The sequence below is a fragment of the Theropithecus gelada genome, chromosome 3 (genome assembly GCF_003255815.1).
Source record: "Theropithecus gelada isolate Dixy chromosome 3, Tgel_1.0, whole genome shotgun sequence".
Taxonomy (NCBI): Eukaryota; Metazoa; Chordata; class Mammalia; order Primates; family Cercopithecidae; genus Theropithecus; species Theropithecus gelada.
This window is the reverse complement of record NC_037670.1, coordinates 145731803-145753735: the sequence shown is the minus strand read 5'-3', so window position 1 is coordinate 145753735 and position 21933 is coordinate 145731803. Positions and strand designations below refer to the sequence as shown.

The 21933-nt window shown below is 37.5% G+C and overlaps 1 protein-coding gene across 2 annotated transcripts in view; it reads right to left on the bottom strand.

The window, feature by feature from the left end:
- Nucleotides 1-21933, bottom strand: part of CPED1 (cadherin like and PC-esterase domain containing 1) — a 310570-nt gene that overhangs the window by 48659 nt on the left and 239978 nt on the right. For both annotated transcript variants that reach the window (XM_025380614.1, XM_025380615.1), the window contains exons 17-18: nucleotides 12733-12850; nucleotides 5575-5711 (exon numbers count right to left, since the gene is read on the bottom strand). In XM_025380614.1, the coding sequence (XP_025236399.1) occupies nucleotides 5575-5711; nucleotides 12733-12850 (255 nt within the window). The remainder of the gene's footprint in view (nucleotides 1-5574; nucleotides 5712-12732; nucleotides 12851-21933) is intronic.

Genomic DNA, 21933 nt, shown 5'->3' with positions numbered 1-21933 from the left:
CAGAAAATGGTTGGGTCTTATCTTTGTACCCAAGTGCTACTTGGTGCTACTCTGTGCATTTTAAATATGTCATTTAGCCCATTTACATTTAGGGTTAGTATTGATATGTGAGATTTTGATCCTCTCATCATTTTATTAGCTGGTTGTTATATAGACTATATTGTGTAGTTGCTTTATAATGCCAGTGAGCTATGTTCTTAAGTGTGTTTTTGTGGTAGCAGGTGCCAATCTTTTAATTCCATGTTCAGTACTCCCTTAAGGACCTCTTATAATGCTCGTGGTCTATTTGAAACAAATTCCCTCAGTGTATGCTTATCTGAGAATGATTTTATTTCTCCTTCCCTTATAAAGTTTATTTTAGTGGGATATAAAATTCTTGGTTGGAATTTCTTTTCTTTAAGGATGCTGAAAATAGGCCCCTAATCTCTCCTGGCTTGTAAGGTTTCTGCTGAAAGGTCTGCTGCCAACCTAATGGGGTTCCCTCTGTATGGGACTTGACTCTTCACTCTAGCTGCCTTTAAAATTTTTTCTTTTGTATTGACCTTAGTGAATCTGATGAGAATGTTCTTTGGGGACAGTCGTCTCATAGAGTATCTAGCTGGAGTTCTCCATATTTTTTGAATGCACATGTTAACCTCTTTCATGAGATTAGGGAATTTTTCATGAACTATATCATCAAATGTATTTTCCAAGTTGTTTATTATCTCTCCCCTCTCAGGAAGGCCAATGAGTTGCAGATTTGTTCTCTTTATATAATCTCATATTTCTTGGAGTTTTTGTTTAATTTTTTAAAATACTTTTTTCTTTATTTTTGTTTGAGTTGATTCAAAGAACCAGTCTTTGAGTTTGGAAAGTCTTTCCTCAGCCTGGTCTATTCTGCTATTAATACTTCTGATTGTATTATGAAATTCTTATGGTGAATTTTTTCAAGTCTAGAAGTTAAATTTGAATCTTTCTGAAAATGGCTATTTCATCTTTGAACTCTTGGATTATTTTACTGGATTTCTTGAATTGAGTTTCAACTTTCTATTGAATCTTGATGAGTTTCTTTGACATCCATATTCTGAATTCTATGTCTATCATTTCAGTCATTTTATACTGATTAAGAAACATTGCTGGGGAGCTAGTGCACTCATTTTGAGGTAAGAGGACACTCTGGTTTCTAAATTGCCAGAATTCATGGGCTGATTCTTTCCTATTTGGGAGTGTTAGTGTTCCTTTAAATATGGTGTGAGCTGAGTATAGTCACTTGGCTTTATTTCTGGATGTTTTGAAAGGGTAAAGGCTCTGTACAGCATCTTTATTTGTGGCTTAATGCTTTTTTTGTTTGTTTGTTTGTTTCATAGGGTGCTATATTAGCAAACTCTTTTTGGTGTGGCAGTTTGGGCTATGATCCGGTAGATGGCATGTAAGAGTAATGTGTGTTAGGCCCTTACTCAGCCACAGGGCTCCTCTGTATTTACTCAAGTTTCCAGCCATGCTTTGCAGTACAGTGCAGAGAGAGGTGACTTTTCTCTCATTAGTTCTACTCCTACACCTTTGCTAGCCCCCTTTACTCACTGGTACTGTGTCTGCATTTCTTTTGTTAGGTGATCCAAGCTGTGGGGCTCCCTGAACAGAGGCTCCAGCAAGGAGATAGGCCACATTCTTTCCAGGCTGGTCCTGTGGAGGGAGGCATGCCTTGCTCCTGTTCCAGCCCATGAAACCACACATCTCATCCCTCTTAGTGCTCTGAGAGTGTGGGTTTGTTTTCCACTTGAGTGCTGGCCACAGATCTTGGCTCAGCACTCTTGAGCTGCACACTGCAGCCTGGGACACCAGGATCAGCTAGTGGCTTTATCCTTTGAACCCTTGGAATTAGGTTCCACGTGCGCTAGGGGATCTAAAGTGCTCCCAGGCCATCAGGAACATAATCAGGTGGAGCAAAGCATCCAGCTGTGCAGTGGAGGCTGCTGTGCACATGTTCCTGTGAGAAGCCAGGCAGGGTGTGGAGAAGGGCCTGCAGAACAGATGTGCCCCAGTCCCATGGGGAAGTTGACCCCATTTTCTTCTGGCCAAGCAGTAGGCTGGGGCTAAAATTTCTTGGATGGAGATAGGGAACCTTGCGGGGATGGGTGCCTATAGCCAGGTTCCGCCAGAGATGTGTCGTGCACTAAGGCTCCTGTTTCTGCACTGGTTCAGGTACCATTTATGTCTACTCTCTGGACAGATTCCCCTGTCAGCTCAAATGTCCATAGGGTACGTTGGGTCCCCTGTAGCCAGGAATCCAGAGGTCCACAGCAAGTGTGGGTAGTCCCACAGTTCCTTCACTCACCCATTCCCCAGGACCCATTCAGGCCTGGGAACTAGCCCCAGTGTTTGGGTACCCTGGACAGGGTTACCAGCCTCCTCCCTCCTCAGCCTTAGCATCTGTGTTGCCATCTGCTCTTTGCATTTTCTCTCCAAAGATATGTCCAAATGTTGGTTTACTTGAAACTTTGATCTCTCTCAGGCATTTCTTGGCTATGTCACTGGCCCTCGTGTTCACCTTTTGTTCTACTGTTGTCTTGAAACTCTTAATAAATTTTGAACACAGGATCCTGTATTTTTATTTTGCATCCTACCCCTCTCCTATTCCTCTCCACCTATGAAATTACTCTTAACTGTTTGTGACTTCAAGAAATTCTCTATGTATGTAAACATGTTTATAGATATGCATTGGTTTTTACATCAATGGGATTATTCTGGATATAGTCTATAATTGCTTTGCCTCCTCAATTATGCATGTTGGAATTTTCCCATTACACAGCCTCTGCCTTCCTAGCATCTATTTCTTATTACCCATAGAGAGCCTCCATACTGCTGTGGCATGGCCTTTCTAGTGCTGATTATGCCACTTCTCTGTTAAAAATGGATAATGTTTCCCTTTTGCATATACAATAAATTAGTGCCTTGATAAATACATCAGGCTATTTAGACCTATTGGCAGTGTGCTGGCAAATTTGAGTTTCTGAGCATGCAAGTTCTGAAGAACACCTACAAACTAAGAGAGTCACAAAGATAAGCCCCTTTGCTGTGCAGTGAGCTAACTGGTCTTCTGAAGTCTCATCTAAGCATGGACTTCTATTTTCAAACTTTGCAACACCCTCTCTCGTTAACAGGTATGAAAAACGATCTTTTTTTTTTTTAAACCACTCCTTTGTAGAGTTACTAATAATCAGCCTAGAAATTAGTAAAGGTAATGTTGTGGGCTGAAAGTTTATGTTTCCTCCAAATTCATATGTTGAAATACTAATCTCCAATGTGATGCTATTAGGAGGCAGGGGTCTCTAGGAGGTCATCATGTTTAGATAAGGTCATAATGATAGAGGCTTCATGAAGGGATTTGTTTCCTTATAAGAAGATTCAGAGACTAAAACTCTTTCTCTCTCTTTGTTGTGTGATGACAAAGCAAGAAGGCAGTCAACAGAAGCCAGGAAGAGGGCTATCCCCTAGAACCTGACCATGCTGGCACCCTGATCTAGGACTCTGTAGCCTCCAGAACTGTAAGAAATAAGTGTCTGTTGTTTAAGTCACCCAGTCTATTGTATGTTATTATAGCAGCTCGAGCTAAGACAAACAGGGAAGAGGGCCTTTAGCTTTTTACAAAGTTGATTAATCTACCACAGAGGGTTATTTTACAGATGAAGAAAATGAGCCTGAGAAACAAGACGTGTCATGCCCAAAACCGCAGAATTTAGTGATGAACTTAAATGAACATCTATTGCTTTTCAGGTTAATAGACTGTGACAGTTTCTTGGAATTTTTCTGAACACTCTAAATTCTGAGGTCAGAATGGTATTCTGAGCTTAGAGAAGTCTGGCTGTATGGCAACAGCTATTGTCATTGCTCCCAGTGCAACATTTATAGGATATGGAGGCTGGATTATCCAAGTTGATGGTTTAAAATGCCTGTGGAGGGCTGGGCGTGGTGGCTCACACCTGTAATCCCAGCACTTTGGGAGGCCGAGGTGGGTGGATCACTTGAGGTCAGGAGTTCGAAACCAGCCTGGCCAACATAGTGAAACCCCATCTCTACTAAAAATACAAAAAATTAGCCAGGCGTGGTGGCGGGCGCCTGTAATCCCAGCTACTCAGGAGGCTGAGGCAGGAGACTCGCTTGAACCTGGGAGGTGGAGGTTGCATTGATCCGAGATCACGCCATTGCACTCCAGCTTGGGTGACAGTGCGAGACTCCATCTTAAAAAAATAAATAAATAATGCTCGTAGAGTAGCCACTCCCATACATGTATGATTATCAGTGAATTACTCAATCTCTCTGAGCTTTAATTATCTTAATTAGAAAGAAGATATGATAATGTCTACCTTAGCTGTGATTAGGAATAAATACATTTTTAATTTATTCATTTACTCAACAAATATTAAGTTACTATCCTGTGTCAAAAATGAAGCTCAACAATGAGATTATGGCAGTGGACCCTGCTCTCATGAAGCTTACAATCTGGAGGGATTTAAAGTGTAAGAAATCAGTTTCTTGCACAAAATCAATGCTCAATTAATAACACTGCAAAATGTTTCTAAATGATTTTCTTGCCTTATTTTTTTTAAAAAAAGGAACTAACACTACCGATTGATCTTTAGAGATATTCTCAGTCATGAAAATTGGAACATCTATATTGAAATCACCATGAAGAAGATGTCCATCTTCCCGTCCTGCCCTTCATCTCCTGTTATTCTTCTTTAACTATTTGCTAGTAAATTGGCATACCTTCCGCCCAGTGCTTTTTTTCTATGTGTTTTAATAGAGCTTTGTGAAAAATCAGCTTTTGAAATCAGTCTCGCTCATGTGTGAGAGCTTACAAACTGTATAAGGAAATGTCCATCTAATAAAAAGCACTTTGAAAATCGGGTTAAGGATTACTTACTTGATATTAACCAAGCATCTCGGTCTATGTGCCCATTTTGCATATCCGAGAGTTCTGCCAGACTCTACCTAGTCAGAGCATGCCTAGCAAGAAGACACTGCATGTCCCAGAAATCAGTTTAGAAGCCTCACTAAAGGAAAAATCAGCCAAGTGAGGTCCATGTGAGACCTGCCCAGGAATGTGAAAGAAGATCAGTAAGGTTAGTGCGTAAAAACAATGCCATGCACTTGGAAAGCTCTAGAAGTGAGTCTTGCATGCAGGACCTTTTGATTTCCTGTGCTGAGCTGCAGATGTCTGTTTTCACAGCAGTGCCTGCCAGAGCTGCAGTTGACAAGGCCAGCTGCTCTCAACTGCCAACTGTCAGTTGACGTGGCAAGCTCCTACCAATTTGTGCTGAGAAAACAGCATGGAATCGGGTCAGCATAGGACAAGACTTTAATATCCTCCATCTGTCAAATAGAGTTACTTGGAGAAAACTGAACATTTGGAGCAGGAGTTGTTCAGGCTATTCTATGATAACATCTATACATGATTTGAAAAGCCAAATTGCATTCAGTTAGTTTTCCTCTGCTGTGAGACAGCAGGAATTGGTCTAGTAGATACAACTGTATGACTTTTAGTACTTCAGGTGGCATACATTAAAGGCTTCCCCCACTAGATCCAGAACCTACCTTCCTTCCTCCCAGGCACTGCTGGAGTTGAGGCTTAGTTAGGACACCATATTGGCAGTTGTGGGGCTGCCAGGTTATTTCTCTCCAGTCACACGTCCTGTTGTCTGAACAACTAAGGCAAGGCACGATCCACTGGCCTGGAATAGATGGCAAAACTTTCTTTGGTTCTGTTTCTGCTGATGAAATTATAATTTGTAAGTAACTTTAAAATTCAGCTATGGCACACCATTTCAGAAATTATAGTAAGACCATCCTTATCCTTTAAATCTAGTGGAATAATGAAGGCATGGCTTCCTGCCAACCAAATAGAATAGCAACACTAAGTAATGTTCTGAAATAACACATTTCATGCTGAAATCAAGTATGAGCTCTGTTCCATGAAACCTTATACTTATTAAAAATCTAAGTATTACTCAATCATTGCTTATTTTTAAACAGTACATTGAGTACTTAAGTAGGACCAAAGCATTAATAGATTGGGAGCCCCCCAAATTGGCAATTAGCCTCAAATATTTATTAGCCTAACACATGCATAGGTTCTCCATCCAATAGTATAATAGATCTATTCCCTGCTCTCAAGAGATTTAAGATACAAGAGAACTACTTCAGTATGATAATTTATTATTTTGAAGATTAGTTATTTTTCTTTGATTTGATTGATGGCCTTTTTGGTGTGAATCTCTTCACCTCTTTCTAGCTGTTGCCTGAATTTCTTCATCTGTTAGATGAGGTGTGTACTATTCTCACATGATTGGTGTAAGGATGTAATGGAGTAATGTATTTAAGACACATTTGCAATATTGTATTTATCTTTTGTTACTAACAGAGTTCAGGTAGAAAGTAGGTCCCAAGCTTTAGCAAATGTTTATAAAATAAATGAATATTCTCTATGCGTTTAAGATCTTTCCTGTTTTATTGATAGAATAACATTCATGCAAAACACTTCAGCTTTTAGTGTGAGTGGATACATTAATAATGTGGTAGAAAAATATAATTTTTTTCCTTGTTCATCTTTTCAGGAATTAAGTGTGAACATAGCACATCATATAAACAAATATGGAGTGGTTATTTCTCTCCTTGTTGGAGAACGTATACAATGATGTCTCTGATAATCACTCTCCTTACCCTAAATATCTTGCTCATGTTACTAGTATATATTTACCCTTCAAAAATGAGGGGCTAAAAATCACTCAGTTCTTGAGTTAGAAAGAAAAAAATTTAAAAACTTTGTCCATTCTGGCTTTGATTAGTGGTACTGCTAATAATGGTATCTGGTGTTATATGAAGTTTAGTGGAAAAGATTTCTGTTTTTGGGAGATGGATATAGTGCATTTTATATTCATGACTTCAGGGATGTTAGAATTGTGAATGTGTTTGTGTGTGTGGAAATAGTTATAAATAATAAAATATGAAAGAGAATATAGTTTATGGCTCTTACTGATTGAGCACAGAAAGAGAAAGAAGTGTAGGTATATTAAGAGAGAGAAACTGGAAGAGATAAAAGAAAATCAGAGGGAAAGGAGATGAGAAAATTATGAATTCCAGGAACGGAAAGAAAATATACAATAACTTTGCAGGGTACAATGTCAACTGGAAGAGAAATACAAAACTTCAAAAGGAATGCAGACTCATTTGTTCTTCTTACCACAATTTTTTTCTTTTCTTTGATTTTTACATGTAATGAGAATTCCAGAAAACTGCTTTATTAAATGTCTATTTACTAGGTACTTTCTAAGCAATTTCAGGAATGATAAATTAACCTTTATGTCTCCATATACATATGACTCTCTAGAAGGATTTAAGTTTAATACAGTAAGTATATACTCTGTTGAAGTGTGAGGCATTACTGGTGTTAAAATATCATAATAAGTTTTGAAAAACAGTTAACATTTTTCAGAACCTCCCAAATGCTAGGAATATTCTAAAAACTTTAATTTATCAACATATTTAAACATCAACAACCCTGTTATCACCTCCTTAACCAGGGCTCAGGAACTTGTCTGAGATCCTCTAGTTAGTAGGTGGTAGAACTAGGATTTGAGCAGGGCAGTCAGCTCCAGAGTCCATGCTCTTAACTATAATGCTACACCTCAAAAATTTATAATCAGGTTAGAAGGTTATAATTTATACATAATATAATAACTATAGCATCATAACAAGCAACACATGATGGAGTAAAAATGTCTGTGTGGTTGTCAAAGAGTTGGGGCTTTGGAGACCACACACACCTGGGCTCTATCTCCAACTGGTCCTGCGAACCTCAACATTGACTATATATGAGAGTCACGTGGAAAGCTTTTAAAAATTCCCATGCCCACATTGTACCCCAGACTGACTGAATCACAATCAGTGGGGATGGAGCTCAGGCATCAGTATATTTTAATGCTTCTTTGGTGATTCCAATATGCTGCCAAGGCTAAAACCCACTATTTAAATTGGACAAATTACTTAATCTTTTCATGATTAAATTTACTTCTCTATAAGGAAAATATGTATAACACCTGCCCTAGTGCCTGATTCCCTAATAGTCAACATATATATTTTATATATTTTCCCACCTCTACTCTCAGAGAGCCACAGTTGTTCAAAATAGAGAAAGAGTCATGGAAGTCAGAGTGTTCCAGAAGGGTCCATGAAGCAAATAAAATGTGAACAGGTCTTTAGGGACAGATAAGATTTGAAGACGTGGAAGGAGTGACACTTTAGGTACAGTGAAGAGATGGGCCTGACGGGAGTGAGAATGAAGAACTGGCTGCATATATTGGAGAAAAAGAGGGTCTGCTATGTGAAAGATGTTTCTGAAGTTTCTGGTTATACAGAATGGCAGTACTGCTAAAAGAAACAACACAGAAAATTTTGGAGAGATGCTGGTTTTTGAACAGCAAAATAAAGATTATCCTCCTCAAAAGTGCTTATTTTTCCATCCAATTCTCTTTTATAATTTCTTTTTCATTCAGAATATATCTTGCTTTCTAATTCTGTTCTGGCAAGCATGGTTTGTCATTAATAACCAACATCCTCCACATCTTTGATGTAGACACAGCCTAAAGTTTAATCTTTGTTGATGAATTTCTCAAGCAAATCTCCTTAGATAAATGATAGTCTTTCCTTCACAGAGGTTCACATTGAGTGGCTTCGTAGCATCACGTTGGATGGAGTTAGAAGAGGCCTTACTTAGGGTGTGTCCTTTCTCTCTCCCTGCCCCCTCACTTTTTTTTTTTTTAACAGAAGAGGCACTCTGAGGCCTGAAGAGTTAAATAACAGAAGTGGGGTCATGCTGTTAATGACAGAGCCAGAACTGAGGTCTCTGAGTCTTCAATTTGCCTATCCTTTTATCATATTAGGCTAGGTCACCACAAAATAATCAGCAGAAAATGAAATACAGCCCCACTGCCTCTTTGGTAGCACTTATAGGAAAACTCACAAACTGATTGTTATAATGAATTTATTTTAAAAAGCTGAATTTATTTAGCGAGTTCCTGTGTTGACAGAGACTATGTTTAAGCAAAGATTGTTAATTTTCTTTCTAATAGGATAATGATATGTTGAGGGCATAAATGTGTCTCTGCTAATGAGATTCTATTTAATAATCTTTTGAAGGGCTAAGTTTTCATCAGATCTCAGAATCTCAGAGCATATGCATCCCACCCCTACTCCAGACACTCCACCCCTCAACCTTGCTGACAGCTAATTTTGCACAAACTGAGGCCCACTTTGGCCACTTGCTGCCAAGGATGAAGAAACAAGTGGCTAATTGCGTGCACAAAGATTCAAATATGGGTGCAATTAGTTTGTGGGCATGAAATCGCATGCACATAAAAAGGAAGCCTGATTGGATCTCTGAAAACTTGGCCCCAGTGGTTCATACTACTCTATATTTATACAGCCATCACTCTGCATTTTTGCATTGGTTAACAATTCCTTTTATTTATTGTGAGCTAAATACTGCTTGCAATAGGCATCTGTATAACATCTGCAAAACTGGTGCTCTTGACATTTTAAATAATACCAGCTCTTTGCTAAAATTGTCCAAAAAAGTACCATAAATTCTATGTTATATATTTGAACACTGAATGAATCAAAGCTGTGATTTCTGAAGTAAAGTGTGACATACGTTTTAGGAAACAACATTCTGAGGAATGAAATTGTCTTTTGGGAGAAGTCATTTGATTTATAATTATAGCTCTATATTTAATGCAAGTTAGATTTCAGCCATTTCAGTGAATCAGATTGAATGATACAACGGAGGAAAAAAGGTCAACTCTGGTTTAGCGTTGAGGTGAGACAGGAAATCATGTAAATGTTGACACTAATTCCTGACTCTGTAATGTTCTAATACAAAGCATTTTTACTTAAGAAGAAAAAATCCATCTATATTTTCAATATTAGTGTTAAAGTATAAGTTGTCATAATTTCTTGCTAAAATAAGGTAGGATAATATTTTTAATTGTTTACATATCATAAAATGCAATCTGAAATATTTTCCTTAAAGTTAATTCTCATTCAATGACCACTGTAGAAATTTTTATTTTTCCTAATTAGAATAATTATTTTTTTTGCTTAAGCAACAGATTTAATTATAGGTTGTATCTTACAGTTAAATTATTTCCTAAAAAATAGAAATCAATTTAAGAATTAAAAAAATACAGTCATTCAAAAGTTTAATGGCTGATGTTATTGAAAATGATATCTTGAGATCAATACATAGGCAAAGCGAAAAAAAGAGATCTGGTTTTGCCAAATAACTGTAATGTGCTTTTAAAATAAGATTTTCAAATTAGTCTATCTTTGGCCATTAAAACTAAATCCAGAGCTCCTAAATAAACTTTCTCCCAATTCGGTCCACTATAACAACTTCTTTCAGTAGGAGGGAATCCTGCTGCTAAGGAAGGAAATCATCTCTAGCAGCAAATAATACATTCTTGCAGACTGCTATCCTGGCCTCACTTGTTACGTTTTTGAGTCTTTGGGCCTTTTGGAGCTTGAGGATGGAACAGTTGGTTGTTGTGATTGTGCCCTGGCTGCTCATAGTCTTCTGTGGATGGGAGGGAGGTTGGATCTTGGTTTTAGTTCAGCAATCATTTTAAAATCATATATTAGACACTGGAAGATGGATAAGGGACAATCTCTTCTCTAGAGAAGCCTGTGATCTAGGTAAGCCATCAGTAAAAGCATATTGCTCATGCACCCTTGATGCATTAATGAGTACACTGTAATATATATATTCTATATATATTCCTATATTTATATATTTTATCAATTATAAAACATAAAAAGAAAAATATCAGGTAAAATATAAATGCATATATATTTTAATCTTTATCAGCTTCACCCTATGAAGGGCCCTGTGCCACTTCCTTTTCTTCCTGGGGAACATCATTTCGTTTTGGAGACTAAGTGAGAACCATGTAAATACTTAACATAATGTGGTAAAGTGCTGTTGCAGACATGTGCCCCGGATATACTGGGAAGAAGCTAAGCTGGGAATCTGGTGGTGAAAAAAGGCTTCCTGGAGAGGACTTCCAGCATCAGAAGTTGGGCAAAGATGGGAAGAGGACTTGTGGGTAAAGGGAACAGTGTGGACAAAACCTGAAGTTCTAAAGGATCACTGTCAACATAGAGAAGCAGAGGCTGGGAGAAGACTGGAAATATAGAAATGGGCCAGATTAGGGAGGCTTCAAATTGTCAGGCTAAGGAGCATGCCCTTGATTTGTGAGTCAATTTGGGGCCTTCTTTAAGGAGGTCTAGCTCCTTAAGTACCAGAAGCCCACTGTTCTATGGCAGCCTCACCCACAATGTCCAGGCACAAAGCCCAACATAAGTTAGCGTACATTTAGTGAGCGAACAGAACAAGCTGCCACTTCTTAAAGAATCCCAGTAATGTACCTTGAACTTTTTGTTGAAGAACTTTTGCCTTGGTGCAGTTGAAGTAGGAGGAATAGAATTGTTTTATGAATTCTCATAAATTGTCATCTGATAAAAAATATTTAACTGGACACATCAGTGTCTCCTTTGTATGGAAGAGTATATATCTCATTTAGCAGAGAATCACAAATCACACCACCTGACACACCATAATGGGTAAATCCCTCTCCATTCCCTGATTGTAATTTATTATTTGGAACACATGTTCAAGAATGGGGACATACCCACGTTTGTTAACTGTGCATGCCAAATTGCAATTTGTCCTGCCCATTTGGGAAACTCATTTCCCATTCAAGCTGTGGTGTGAAGTTCACGGCAAGGGTAGAAAACCTCCTGAGTGTTTTCTCAGACTTTTTAGATGAAGGGAGAATTGGGGTCAGGAGGACAGAGCAGTAACCAGGAAATTTGGAGAAGATGCTCTCTGTTCCTCTAATAGCTTTGAAGGCAATTTTAATCCCAACTTTGGCTTGACCCCACCATCTCCACTAAAAGAAGATTGTTGGGGAAGTAGAGAAATAGGGAATGTTGAGAGTGGCACCAAAGAAGTATCTCATTCCAGGTCTGCTCAGTGCTTAGGCAGGATTTAACGCAGTAATTAAATTTGATGTCACAATTTTCTTGCCTCTATAAATGACTGATATCTGAGGGAAACTAGTGATCGGGCCCCCTAACTTTTTTTTTTTTTTTAGTGAAAAGGAATAATTTAAAACTGAACTTGCATACTTTGCAGTTCTTTGGTTCACACTAGATATTTATTTTCTAACTACTATGTACAAATTACGGTGCCAAATGAATTAGTATAACGCAAACAAGTCAGGCTCTCTGCCCTCATGAAACTGTCATCCTGGGAAAACTGATATTAAACAATTAATTCAATACTTAGTCATTTAAATAATTGTGGTAAGTGCTATGGAAGAAAATTACTGAGTGCTATAAACTATATAATAAATAAACAAATCAGAGGCTCAAGAAAGGCTCTCTGGCAGAAGTAATATGGGTAACAGATCTGCAGATGAATATGGATTAACTGGGCAAAAAGGGGAGAAGAAAATAATTGATTATTCAAATTATTTCAAATATTAAAATAATGCACTTACATTATGTTTTATAGTTCATAGTCAATAAAAAGTAATGCCCTTGATTTTTTTATAAAATGATAGTTTAAATAAGCATATACTTATCTATACCAAATTATTCTTTTTTTAGAGAAGTGGTGTCTAATGTGATAGTCACCTTTCATGTCCCCAGATGGACATCTTTTTAGTTCAGACTGTAAAATGGCTTCAATGTAGTCAGAAGAAATAGGCTGTAATCCACAGGTTTCCTCTGGATGAATCAGCAAACCACAATCCTGCATTAAAATAATAGATATTAGTTGTCATATTAATTAACCTGACCCATAATATTAAAATCTAAAAAATAAGATTTTCTGTGGCAAATAACCTTTTTGGATAAAAGGGAGCAAGTATTCCTTATCCTGCCCCTGCTGGCTTATCAATAGTTGTTTGTGCTAAAAGTAGATAACAATTTAATCTTTATTTTGACATTGATATTCATGTCATTGTTCTGTCAATTTAAAAAATGAATGCAAGTTTTACTTTAAAAATATATCTGTGTCAACTCATTAAAAACAAAAGAAACTATAATAGAGGACAATATAGCAAGTGCAAAAGACAGTTAATGTGAGAAAGGAAATGGGAACTATTTGGAGAGAATTTAATTTAACAGATGAATTTCATTTTGTAACAAACTTTTCTTAAGAATTCATGATACACCAGAGTGGAATCAGATGCATGTATTTTATTCAAAACACATTCTTATTATTTACAACAGTGAGTAACATTTCACTGCACTGAATATCATTATAGAGGCATGTGCTATACTAAGCAATGCTTTCAATAGTCTGACAGATGTAGAACAGAAGGATAGTGTATTGCCTCTCTGAAACTTCTCTCCTTCTCCTTCCTCTGCCCCACCCACTGAGCTGCTCCTGCAGCCTGGACCACTCTCATTTTCTCTTAGCTTATTCTGCAAAGCTATTGGCCCTGTACTTGTCCTATGTCCTTCTATCCTACTTCATGTGGTTCCACTGCCACTCTTCTCACTGGGTTCTCTCACTCTATCACAATTTAGGGCATGCTAAAATCCTATCATGTCGACTGGGATTGCTTTCCCCCTAATTTTGCATGGAGACATCTTGCATTTTAGGTCTCAGCAGGGTCTTCCTGAAACTCTAGCACAATTACGTCTCCCTACTTTTGTTCATGTCAGCACCCCATTTGTTTCCTTCATGCTCTTCACCATTTGATAACTGTTTGTCAGTTTGTTTGTTATTTGTCTGGGTCTTTTCTACTATACTGAATGTGCCATGGGAACAAATAATTATTTCACTCACATATGGAACCAGTACTTATCATATAGCAAACAGTAAACATTTGTTGAATGCATAAAAAGTTAGACTTTATTGTGTCCCTCTTTATATCAGAAATTCTCAACAATGGAGAGAAACAGTGGATTTGACCTCTTCTTTGCTGTGTAACTCTGGTTCTAATCAGCAATTTATGGTTACATTCTCTCATATTCTCAACTATCCTAACCTCAGAATCCCAGATCTCATACAAAAAGGTCCAGGATATTAAGGAACAAGAGGAATGGAGTGAGTGAACTTAAAATCTTGATTCAGTATACGTATTTTCATTTCTTAATTCATGACAAAACGTGTAGTTTAAGATACTGATTAAAATTAGAAAAATGATTTGTATTAAGATGCTTATTATAATAAAGCAATAAAAACCACAAAGTTTATTATAATGTGGGGCGATCTAGTCTGAATAAACATCTATGAGTGATATTTGTTAGTATACCCATGTATGTGTGTGATATCTATCCAACCATTTATTTTTAGTGGAGACTGGATCTTTTATAAAGCTAGAAAAAAGTGTCATGACTCATCTTGCAAAAATATGTTTATATCAAATGTTAGAGAGAGCAATGAGAAGCAATTACCATTACACATTGCTGATGGGAATGCAAGTTAGTTCAGTTGCTTTGGAGGGCAGTTTATACCAAAATAAAAAGTGCAGAGGCTCTGCAACCCTGGAGCCTTCAGGGTCTACTCTAGAAAAACATAAGGGATATGTATAAGGATAAATCTAAATGGACTAACTAACATGGAGATATTTCCAAGACATATGGATAAGAAAACACCCAAAAGTTAGAGAACAATTCATGCTATCTGAAATACACACATGTATGTGTGTGTTCACTTAATCAAGACTGTACTAAATACTGATTTTTTGGGAACAGGTATGTCTCTGTTAAGAGAATAAAAGGAAATCTGGATGATGGTAGTTACCTGTAGAATGTGTTCCTGGACTGGCAGTGGATGTCAAGGAGGCTTTAGCTCTATCTAGGATGCTTTACTTTTTATTTAGGGAGAATGTTATTCTTCTAGTACTTGTGAAACTCAATCTTAGTTTGAAGTATTATAAACAACTTTCATCACCTCAGCTGGAGACTTGGCTGGTCCTTCAGTCTAGGAGGTACCATGTTGGACATTACCTTTAAATACAAAGTATTTACCTGTTTATAGTTCTATATGCTATAATGTCATCTAAACGTTAAGTACTTCAGACTGAGATGCTGTGTTCAATTTATTAATAAAAATATATTTTAGCTTATACATACCCATGCAAATAATGTTGAAACATTTTTTAAAGTTTGGATTTAAACTTTTCTTGAAAATTCTTGTTTTGAGATTTCTGTGGCGGGTGTGTGTGTGTGTGTGTGTGTGTGTGATCATGTGCCACTACTCATCCAAAGGGCATTAGAAACAAAGTCTAGATCACAGATACCAAAGTCCTAACTGGTTTCTTCTGTTGAAGCTCTACATGTAATTGGCAAGTATCTATGAATCAGAAAGATATATTGCTACTTGTGTGCTGAGGGCTTGTCCTGGGCAGGTGACCACTCCTGCTACCTAGAACCTCGTGTTGTTTTTGCATTTGCATTGTTCTGAAATATGGTGCTGTCTCTCCCTTCATATGGAGGTTCCCACTGGGTATCTGCTCTGTGACAGATAGTCAGTCAGCAATGTTGTTTCTAACTAAACAGTGACACCAGTACGTTTTGAGGTAAGACAATAATAACAGCAGTATTTCCAAGGACAGACCAAAGCAGAGAGTAAGAGGAGGACAGTAGACTTTGAAGGAAATGAAATTTCGAGTCATACCCTTTTCTTTGCAGTTTAGGCCAAAGAATAATGGCATTCTGTGCTTCCTATCGAATTTCCCCTTAGTTAATCTTTGTTTGCAATTTACATATCTTAAGCCTTTCCATTAAGTGTTTACTATTTTGGAGAGTCAGGGCAGCTCACTAGAGTGAAGGTTAATCACTTTCTGAGCTGTGGCCAAACAATGTTACCCTGAAAGTTAAATGAGTCAAAGCATATGGCCAAATGCAGACCCAAGTCCAGAGACTGATTGACAGAGCTGAGGGAGTTAAGAGAAGAAAAGGTGGTATCAGTACAGCAGGGCAGGCTTTGTGTACATTTTATGGAATAAGACAATGGTAAGATACATAGGAAAGAGCACCACCGTGCTGGGAGTTTCACTTGTGAATTTTAGCTCCAGCTGTGTCATGAGCTGGCTGTGTGACACTAAATCACTTGATCTAGATTTCTCATTACAAAATGGTGAAGGCTGGAGAGAGGACAAGGCAAAGAATTGTGTTAGGTGAGCTCAAGTCCTGACGCTGACTGCCTTAGGTACCTATACCTTATCCATTCTCCTTTCTTCTTTTTAGCAGAAAAACCCGTATTTTATTGGAGTAATGTGCCCAGCATTAAAAAAATTGATTTCCCAGTCTCTCTTGTAGCTAAAAGGAGTCAGGAGACATAGCTCTAGTCAAAGAAATGTAAGTGAACACCAGCTAGTGAGTTCTGGAAAAGTTTTACTTTCCTGGTGCCACTTTTTCTTGATCACTCTTTTCCTCTTTCTGCTTGGAATATGAACGTGAGCCTGAGAATGAGCAACCATCTTGTGACTATGAAGCAACCATAGGGAGAAAAAGTAGAATAAGCCTAGGATATAGGTGATGCTGTGGAGCTACGTCTACACTTTTTACTATGAAAAACAAACTCCTACTTGGTCAAGCCCCTATAGAAACATAAGATGCAACCAAATTTCTCTCTTCCTCAGAGAGTCTATGAAACTTATAATTTAAATGCCACATGAGTCTTTCTGAGTATTTATTTAGATCTTAAAAGTGATTAATCATAGTAATAACATTAAAAAACAGGAAAATTTTCATTAGTGTCTCTCATTTCTTTCTTCACTGGGATGATTAGCAATTTGGTCAGGTTTAGGCATATTGAATACATTAGATACTTAAAAAAAACAAAACAGTTTTTTTTGTTGTTGTTGTTGTTTTGAGACAGAGTCTTCCTCTGTCACCCAGGCTGGAGTGCACGGGTAGCATCATGGATCACTGCAGCCTCGAACTCCTAGGCTCAAGCAGTCCTCCCATCTCAGCTTCCCAAGTAGCTGGGACTATAGGCACATGCTACTGTGCCCAGCTAACAGCTCTTTTTTGGTCTTAAGTGTCATCTCTTGGAGCCACAGATCTATAGACACAGAAAATGTAGTATTTAGCAGAGTTGCATAAAACAGCATTAGCTCCAGAAATCTTCATATGTAGAGTGAATCATTTTGTTGGAGACTTCAAAAGGAAGCTCTAAACTCCTGAGTAGATTGTCATAGTTCTCAATTGAGTGCAACAATATACTTAACAGGAATTTTGTTTTTCATACCTGTGCAAAGTAAATATGTTTAGTACATAATTTAAAAAATTTACTTAACTTTTCATGAGGTGCTAGAGTGACTAACTGGACTCATTATGATGTTCTTGGTTTTTCCTCCTGCCTGATCAAAGTTTCTCATTATCTATTCTTCTGGACACACATTTCATTCCTTACAGAATTATTTGTCCACAAAAGAATGAGTAATATTTCTCATTTTAAAAGTGATATTGCTACATTTTTAAAGCAATACTGAATTGGACTATTTGAGCTGATCTATGTCTTTAAATCTTACCTACTTTTATTGACCCCATGGAATTATTTCTCTAAGATGAAAGAATTTTTCCCTTCTCTGGCTAAACAATTTTAAATGCCCACCTAAATTTTAAAATATGCAATTACTCCTTCCAGCACGTAGCTCCTTCCAAAGAGACCCATTTCCTCTCCTTTCCCTGGGCTACTGCCATTTCCAGTAAGTTAGTAATGATCTCTCAAAACGTGATGATTCTGGCATGGCCAGCTCCCACTGGAAAGGCAGAGTGCTCCCTTCCAGACTAGGGCTGTTCCTTTCCCCCTGAGAACTGACATTCCTGGGGAGATAAATTCACTCTTAGCCCACCTGAAGTAAGATTTGAGATCTTATGATGTATTTTCCCCAATGTTCTGCTGAACTGCTGATCAAAGGCATCTGCTGGTTCTCTTGAGCCCGAACACTTACTAAGCCCAAGGCCACGTGAAACCTGGACACTATCAGATCCCACCACATCTCACATCTTTAGCACCCTTGTGCATGGACCAAAATGCAAGGCCTGCTATTCATCTCTCCTCTAATCCAATTTCACTGATCTTCTGCTACTCCATCCATGGTAAGCAAACCCTTCTACAATCTCAAAGGCTTCATGCAATGTTCCCTCCATCTCCTCACCTTCCCAGAAACCCATCCTGGTACACGGGGAACAGGTGAGGTGAATGGAAAGAAAACTTGCCCTGTGAATTTGTGGGAAAAGACAACTTGCCCTCTTTCTCTGTAACCATCTCCAGGGAAGGCCACCTGCATAGTCAGGAAGTTTACTTCCTCTTGTCTTCCAACTGCCTCTTTCAAACCATTATTCCATTGTGTTACCCTCTGCTGTGGCTCATTTCACCTGGCTCCTCCCTTGTGGCAATCTTCTATCAACATCTTAATTATGCTTCCACATACCAACGGACACCTTAGTCATTGTGATTCATTCCATTTCACAATTTGCTATCAAAGGTCTGTATGGATTCATTCTATTTCATTCAACAATATTTTTGTTCAAATGCTAGAATATTTTATTCAAGCCGGCGATGCTCTACCTGTAATTTTAAATTCTAATTCCTTTTCTCCAAATAAAATATACTTTTCTTCTACCTTATTCCTGCCTCTTCTGCAGTCATGCAGAACTTCCATTCCCATGATTCCTAACTCTCTTTCAATTTGTGTCTATAATGTTCATTTCTATACCTCAACAATCCACATCTTCCTTTTTTTATTTTACTAATGGTGCACAGCAACTCTCCAATCCTGAAACGATCCAACCTATCTCCATCCAAGGTTCTACATACCAGTTAGTGACACTGGCAAAAATCACACACATGTAAAGATAAATGCCAGGCACATTTCCTGATGGTCTCTCAGTACTGCTTGAAAATCTTTGTTCTATTATCTTAGTTGGAACATTTCCCCATTCTTCACAAAGGCTACTTCAAACCTTCATCATTCTCCATAAGCTCCCTCATTTCTACATCTCTGTTGGTCTCATTAGATGATCTTGTCTTCTAATTCATAAAAAATTAGAACCCATTAGACAGTAATTTGCTCAAATTTGTTCTATCTGACAATAAGACAACCAAGCCTAGATATCTCTTCTTATGTTGTAGCGAAGTAAATCTTCCATCTGTGAAAGTTTGCTTGTTTCACTTGTATTTTTCATCTCATTCTTTTCTACTTCTGGAAATGCTCACCTTTTGCTTTTGTTAACACTACTTATTACCAAATACCAACTCCTTTGAAGATTCTTTCTGTTACCCAGCCCTTAAGGTCTGACCTTTTCTATAATTATGCCCTTAGTGCTCTTACTTTGCATTCTGGGAGATATCATCCATCTTCATGGCATGACCACAACTTGAATGATCATGACTCCCAAACTGGATCCCTGTCTAGGCCACTCTCAGGGCTTCCAGACACATAGTCATCTGCTTCCTGGACATCTCCCTTGGATGTCTTGGAAGTACCTCAATTTCAATATAACTATGACAGATATCATAGGTTGAGTCAAAACCCATTCTGATCTTACTTTTCCTTGCTTTGCTCTCCTAAAGAGAACACTAATCACATGTCTCCCCTATTTTTCTTACAGCCAAGAGTGGCCACTGACACATTTCTGGTCAGGGAAATGTAAGTATAAACTTGCAGGGAATTGCAGAGAAAGCCTATGTTTTTCTGGTACAGAGGCTGTTCCTTTCTCCTTTCTTGTTTCTTCTCTGCTTGTGGAACAGGAAATTGATAGCTGGAAGAACAACAACTATCTTAAATTATGGAGGAAAGGCCAAAAACTTTGTGGAGACTTTAGTGCTGACATCCTTGATCTTCTGAAACCATTTTGATATGTGCTGATGTTCTTGATCTGCTGCAAAAGTCTGCTTCTGGACTTTTTATTGGATAAGAAGAAAATATCTCTTATTTGTTTAAGCTACTATTAGACAGGTTTGTTGTTACTCACCCAACAGCTGAAATTGAACTTAAAAAAATCATTCCAAAAACTGTTCCATCCCCAATAACCTCAATATTGTTGAGCTTGGAACATTCGGTGCCCAAGCCAGACATTTCAGTTACCCAAGTTTCCCTTCTCTTCACTGCCTCTAGCATTCAATCGGTCACCAGATATTCATATCAACTTTCTCTTCTTGATTTGTTTTTTTCTTGATTTCAATGGATATTATTTTGATCTGTGTCTTTATGTTCTTTTATCATGGGAATTGCCTTGACCCTTAATGGGTCTCCTCTGCTACAGTTCTATGGACCACCCGTATGTCTATTTTCCACGTTGTTGCTAATGTCATCTTCCTGAAATGCAAAATTTTTAAACTGCCTTTGTTGCTTGAAATAATTCAAGAGATTGCATTATATTCAGGGTAAGGTTTGGCTGGTGTCCTCCTCTTTGGCTAATCTCCATCCAGTCTTCACCCCATACTCTGCTTGACTTAAATAACTTCTACTTTGTCCAGTGCTACTTTCTATGATGTTTCCATAAGGTTAACTGAAAGCATTTCATATTCAAGGTCTGTTTTGAAGCACTCAAGTTTCTTTTTTTAGGACGTGCACTAAAAAACAAACATTTTAGAATAAGAGAAAAATTAAACTGAATAGAAAGATGAATTTAGTATAAGATGCACAAACATTGTGTTAGGGAATTTCAGCTTCCATCATTAGAAAATGTTTCATCAGTTCCTGCCACAAACAAATAAAATTTCAATTTTTCAAATTTTCTTATAAATTAATTATGGTCAACTGAGAAGTTTCCTGGGTGACACATATGATATATATTATGATAAGTACTGTAAAGGGAAAATCATGAAATATTTGGTTTTGAGATTTCTAATGGCTTCCCATTACAAGGACCTTCATTTCATTTCATTTCATTTATACTATGAAAATCAATCTATGAGACTTATAATTTTGATTTTGAAACTTTTTTCTCCTTTTGGCAAGAAGACTGATTTCTTAGACATATGCTGAGAAGCAAGTTAACACATCCTGAGTTGTTTGTGATTCACATTGAAGATGTTTATCATGCAAAATGTATCATATAGAGCATAACTTTAGGAGATATTTAAATATGGCCATTTATGCTATTTAGGATATAAGCATTTGTCTCTCTAATTTTTAAAATTCTTTTAAAAATATCATATTCACAAATTGGGAAGGAGACATTAACAAGTCTATTTAAAATTTTCGTACAAATTTATGAGGTACATGTGAAATTTTCTTACATGGGTATATAATGCTTAGTGGCAAAGTCAGGGTATTTAAATTGTCCATCATCTGAGTATAATACATTTTTGTTAGCTGTAGTCACCCTACTCTGATATCCAACACTGAGTTTATTCCTTCTGTCTTACTGTATGTTTGTACCCTTTAACCCACTTCTCTTCATCCTCCTCCCTTACCCCCATTCATTCTTTCCAGACTCTGTTATTTATCTTTTCACTTTCTACCACCATGTGATCAATGCTTTAGCCCCCACATATAAGTGAGAACACATAATATTTGTCTTTTTGTGCCTGGTTTATTTGTCTTAAGATAATAACCTCCAGTTCCATCTATGTTGCTACAAATGACATAATTTCATTTTTTATGGCCAAGTAATAGTCCATGTTCCACATTTTCTTTATCCATTCATCCACTGATAGGTACTTATGCTGATTTCATATCTTTGCTATTGTGAATAGTACTGCAACATATGAATGCAGGTATCCCTTTGATAAATGGATGTTTTTTCTTCTGATTATATACCCACTAGTGGAATTGCTGGATTGGATGGTAATTCTATTTTGGGGGGGTGGTGTTTTTTTTGTTTGTTTTTTTTTAGAAATCTCTATATCATTGTCCATAG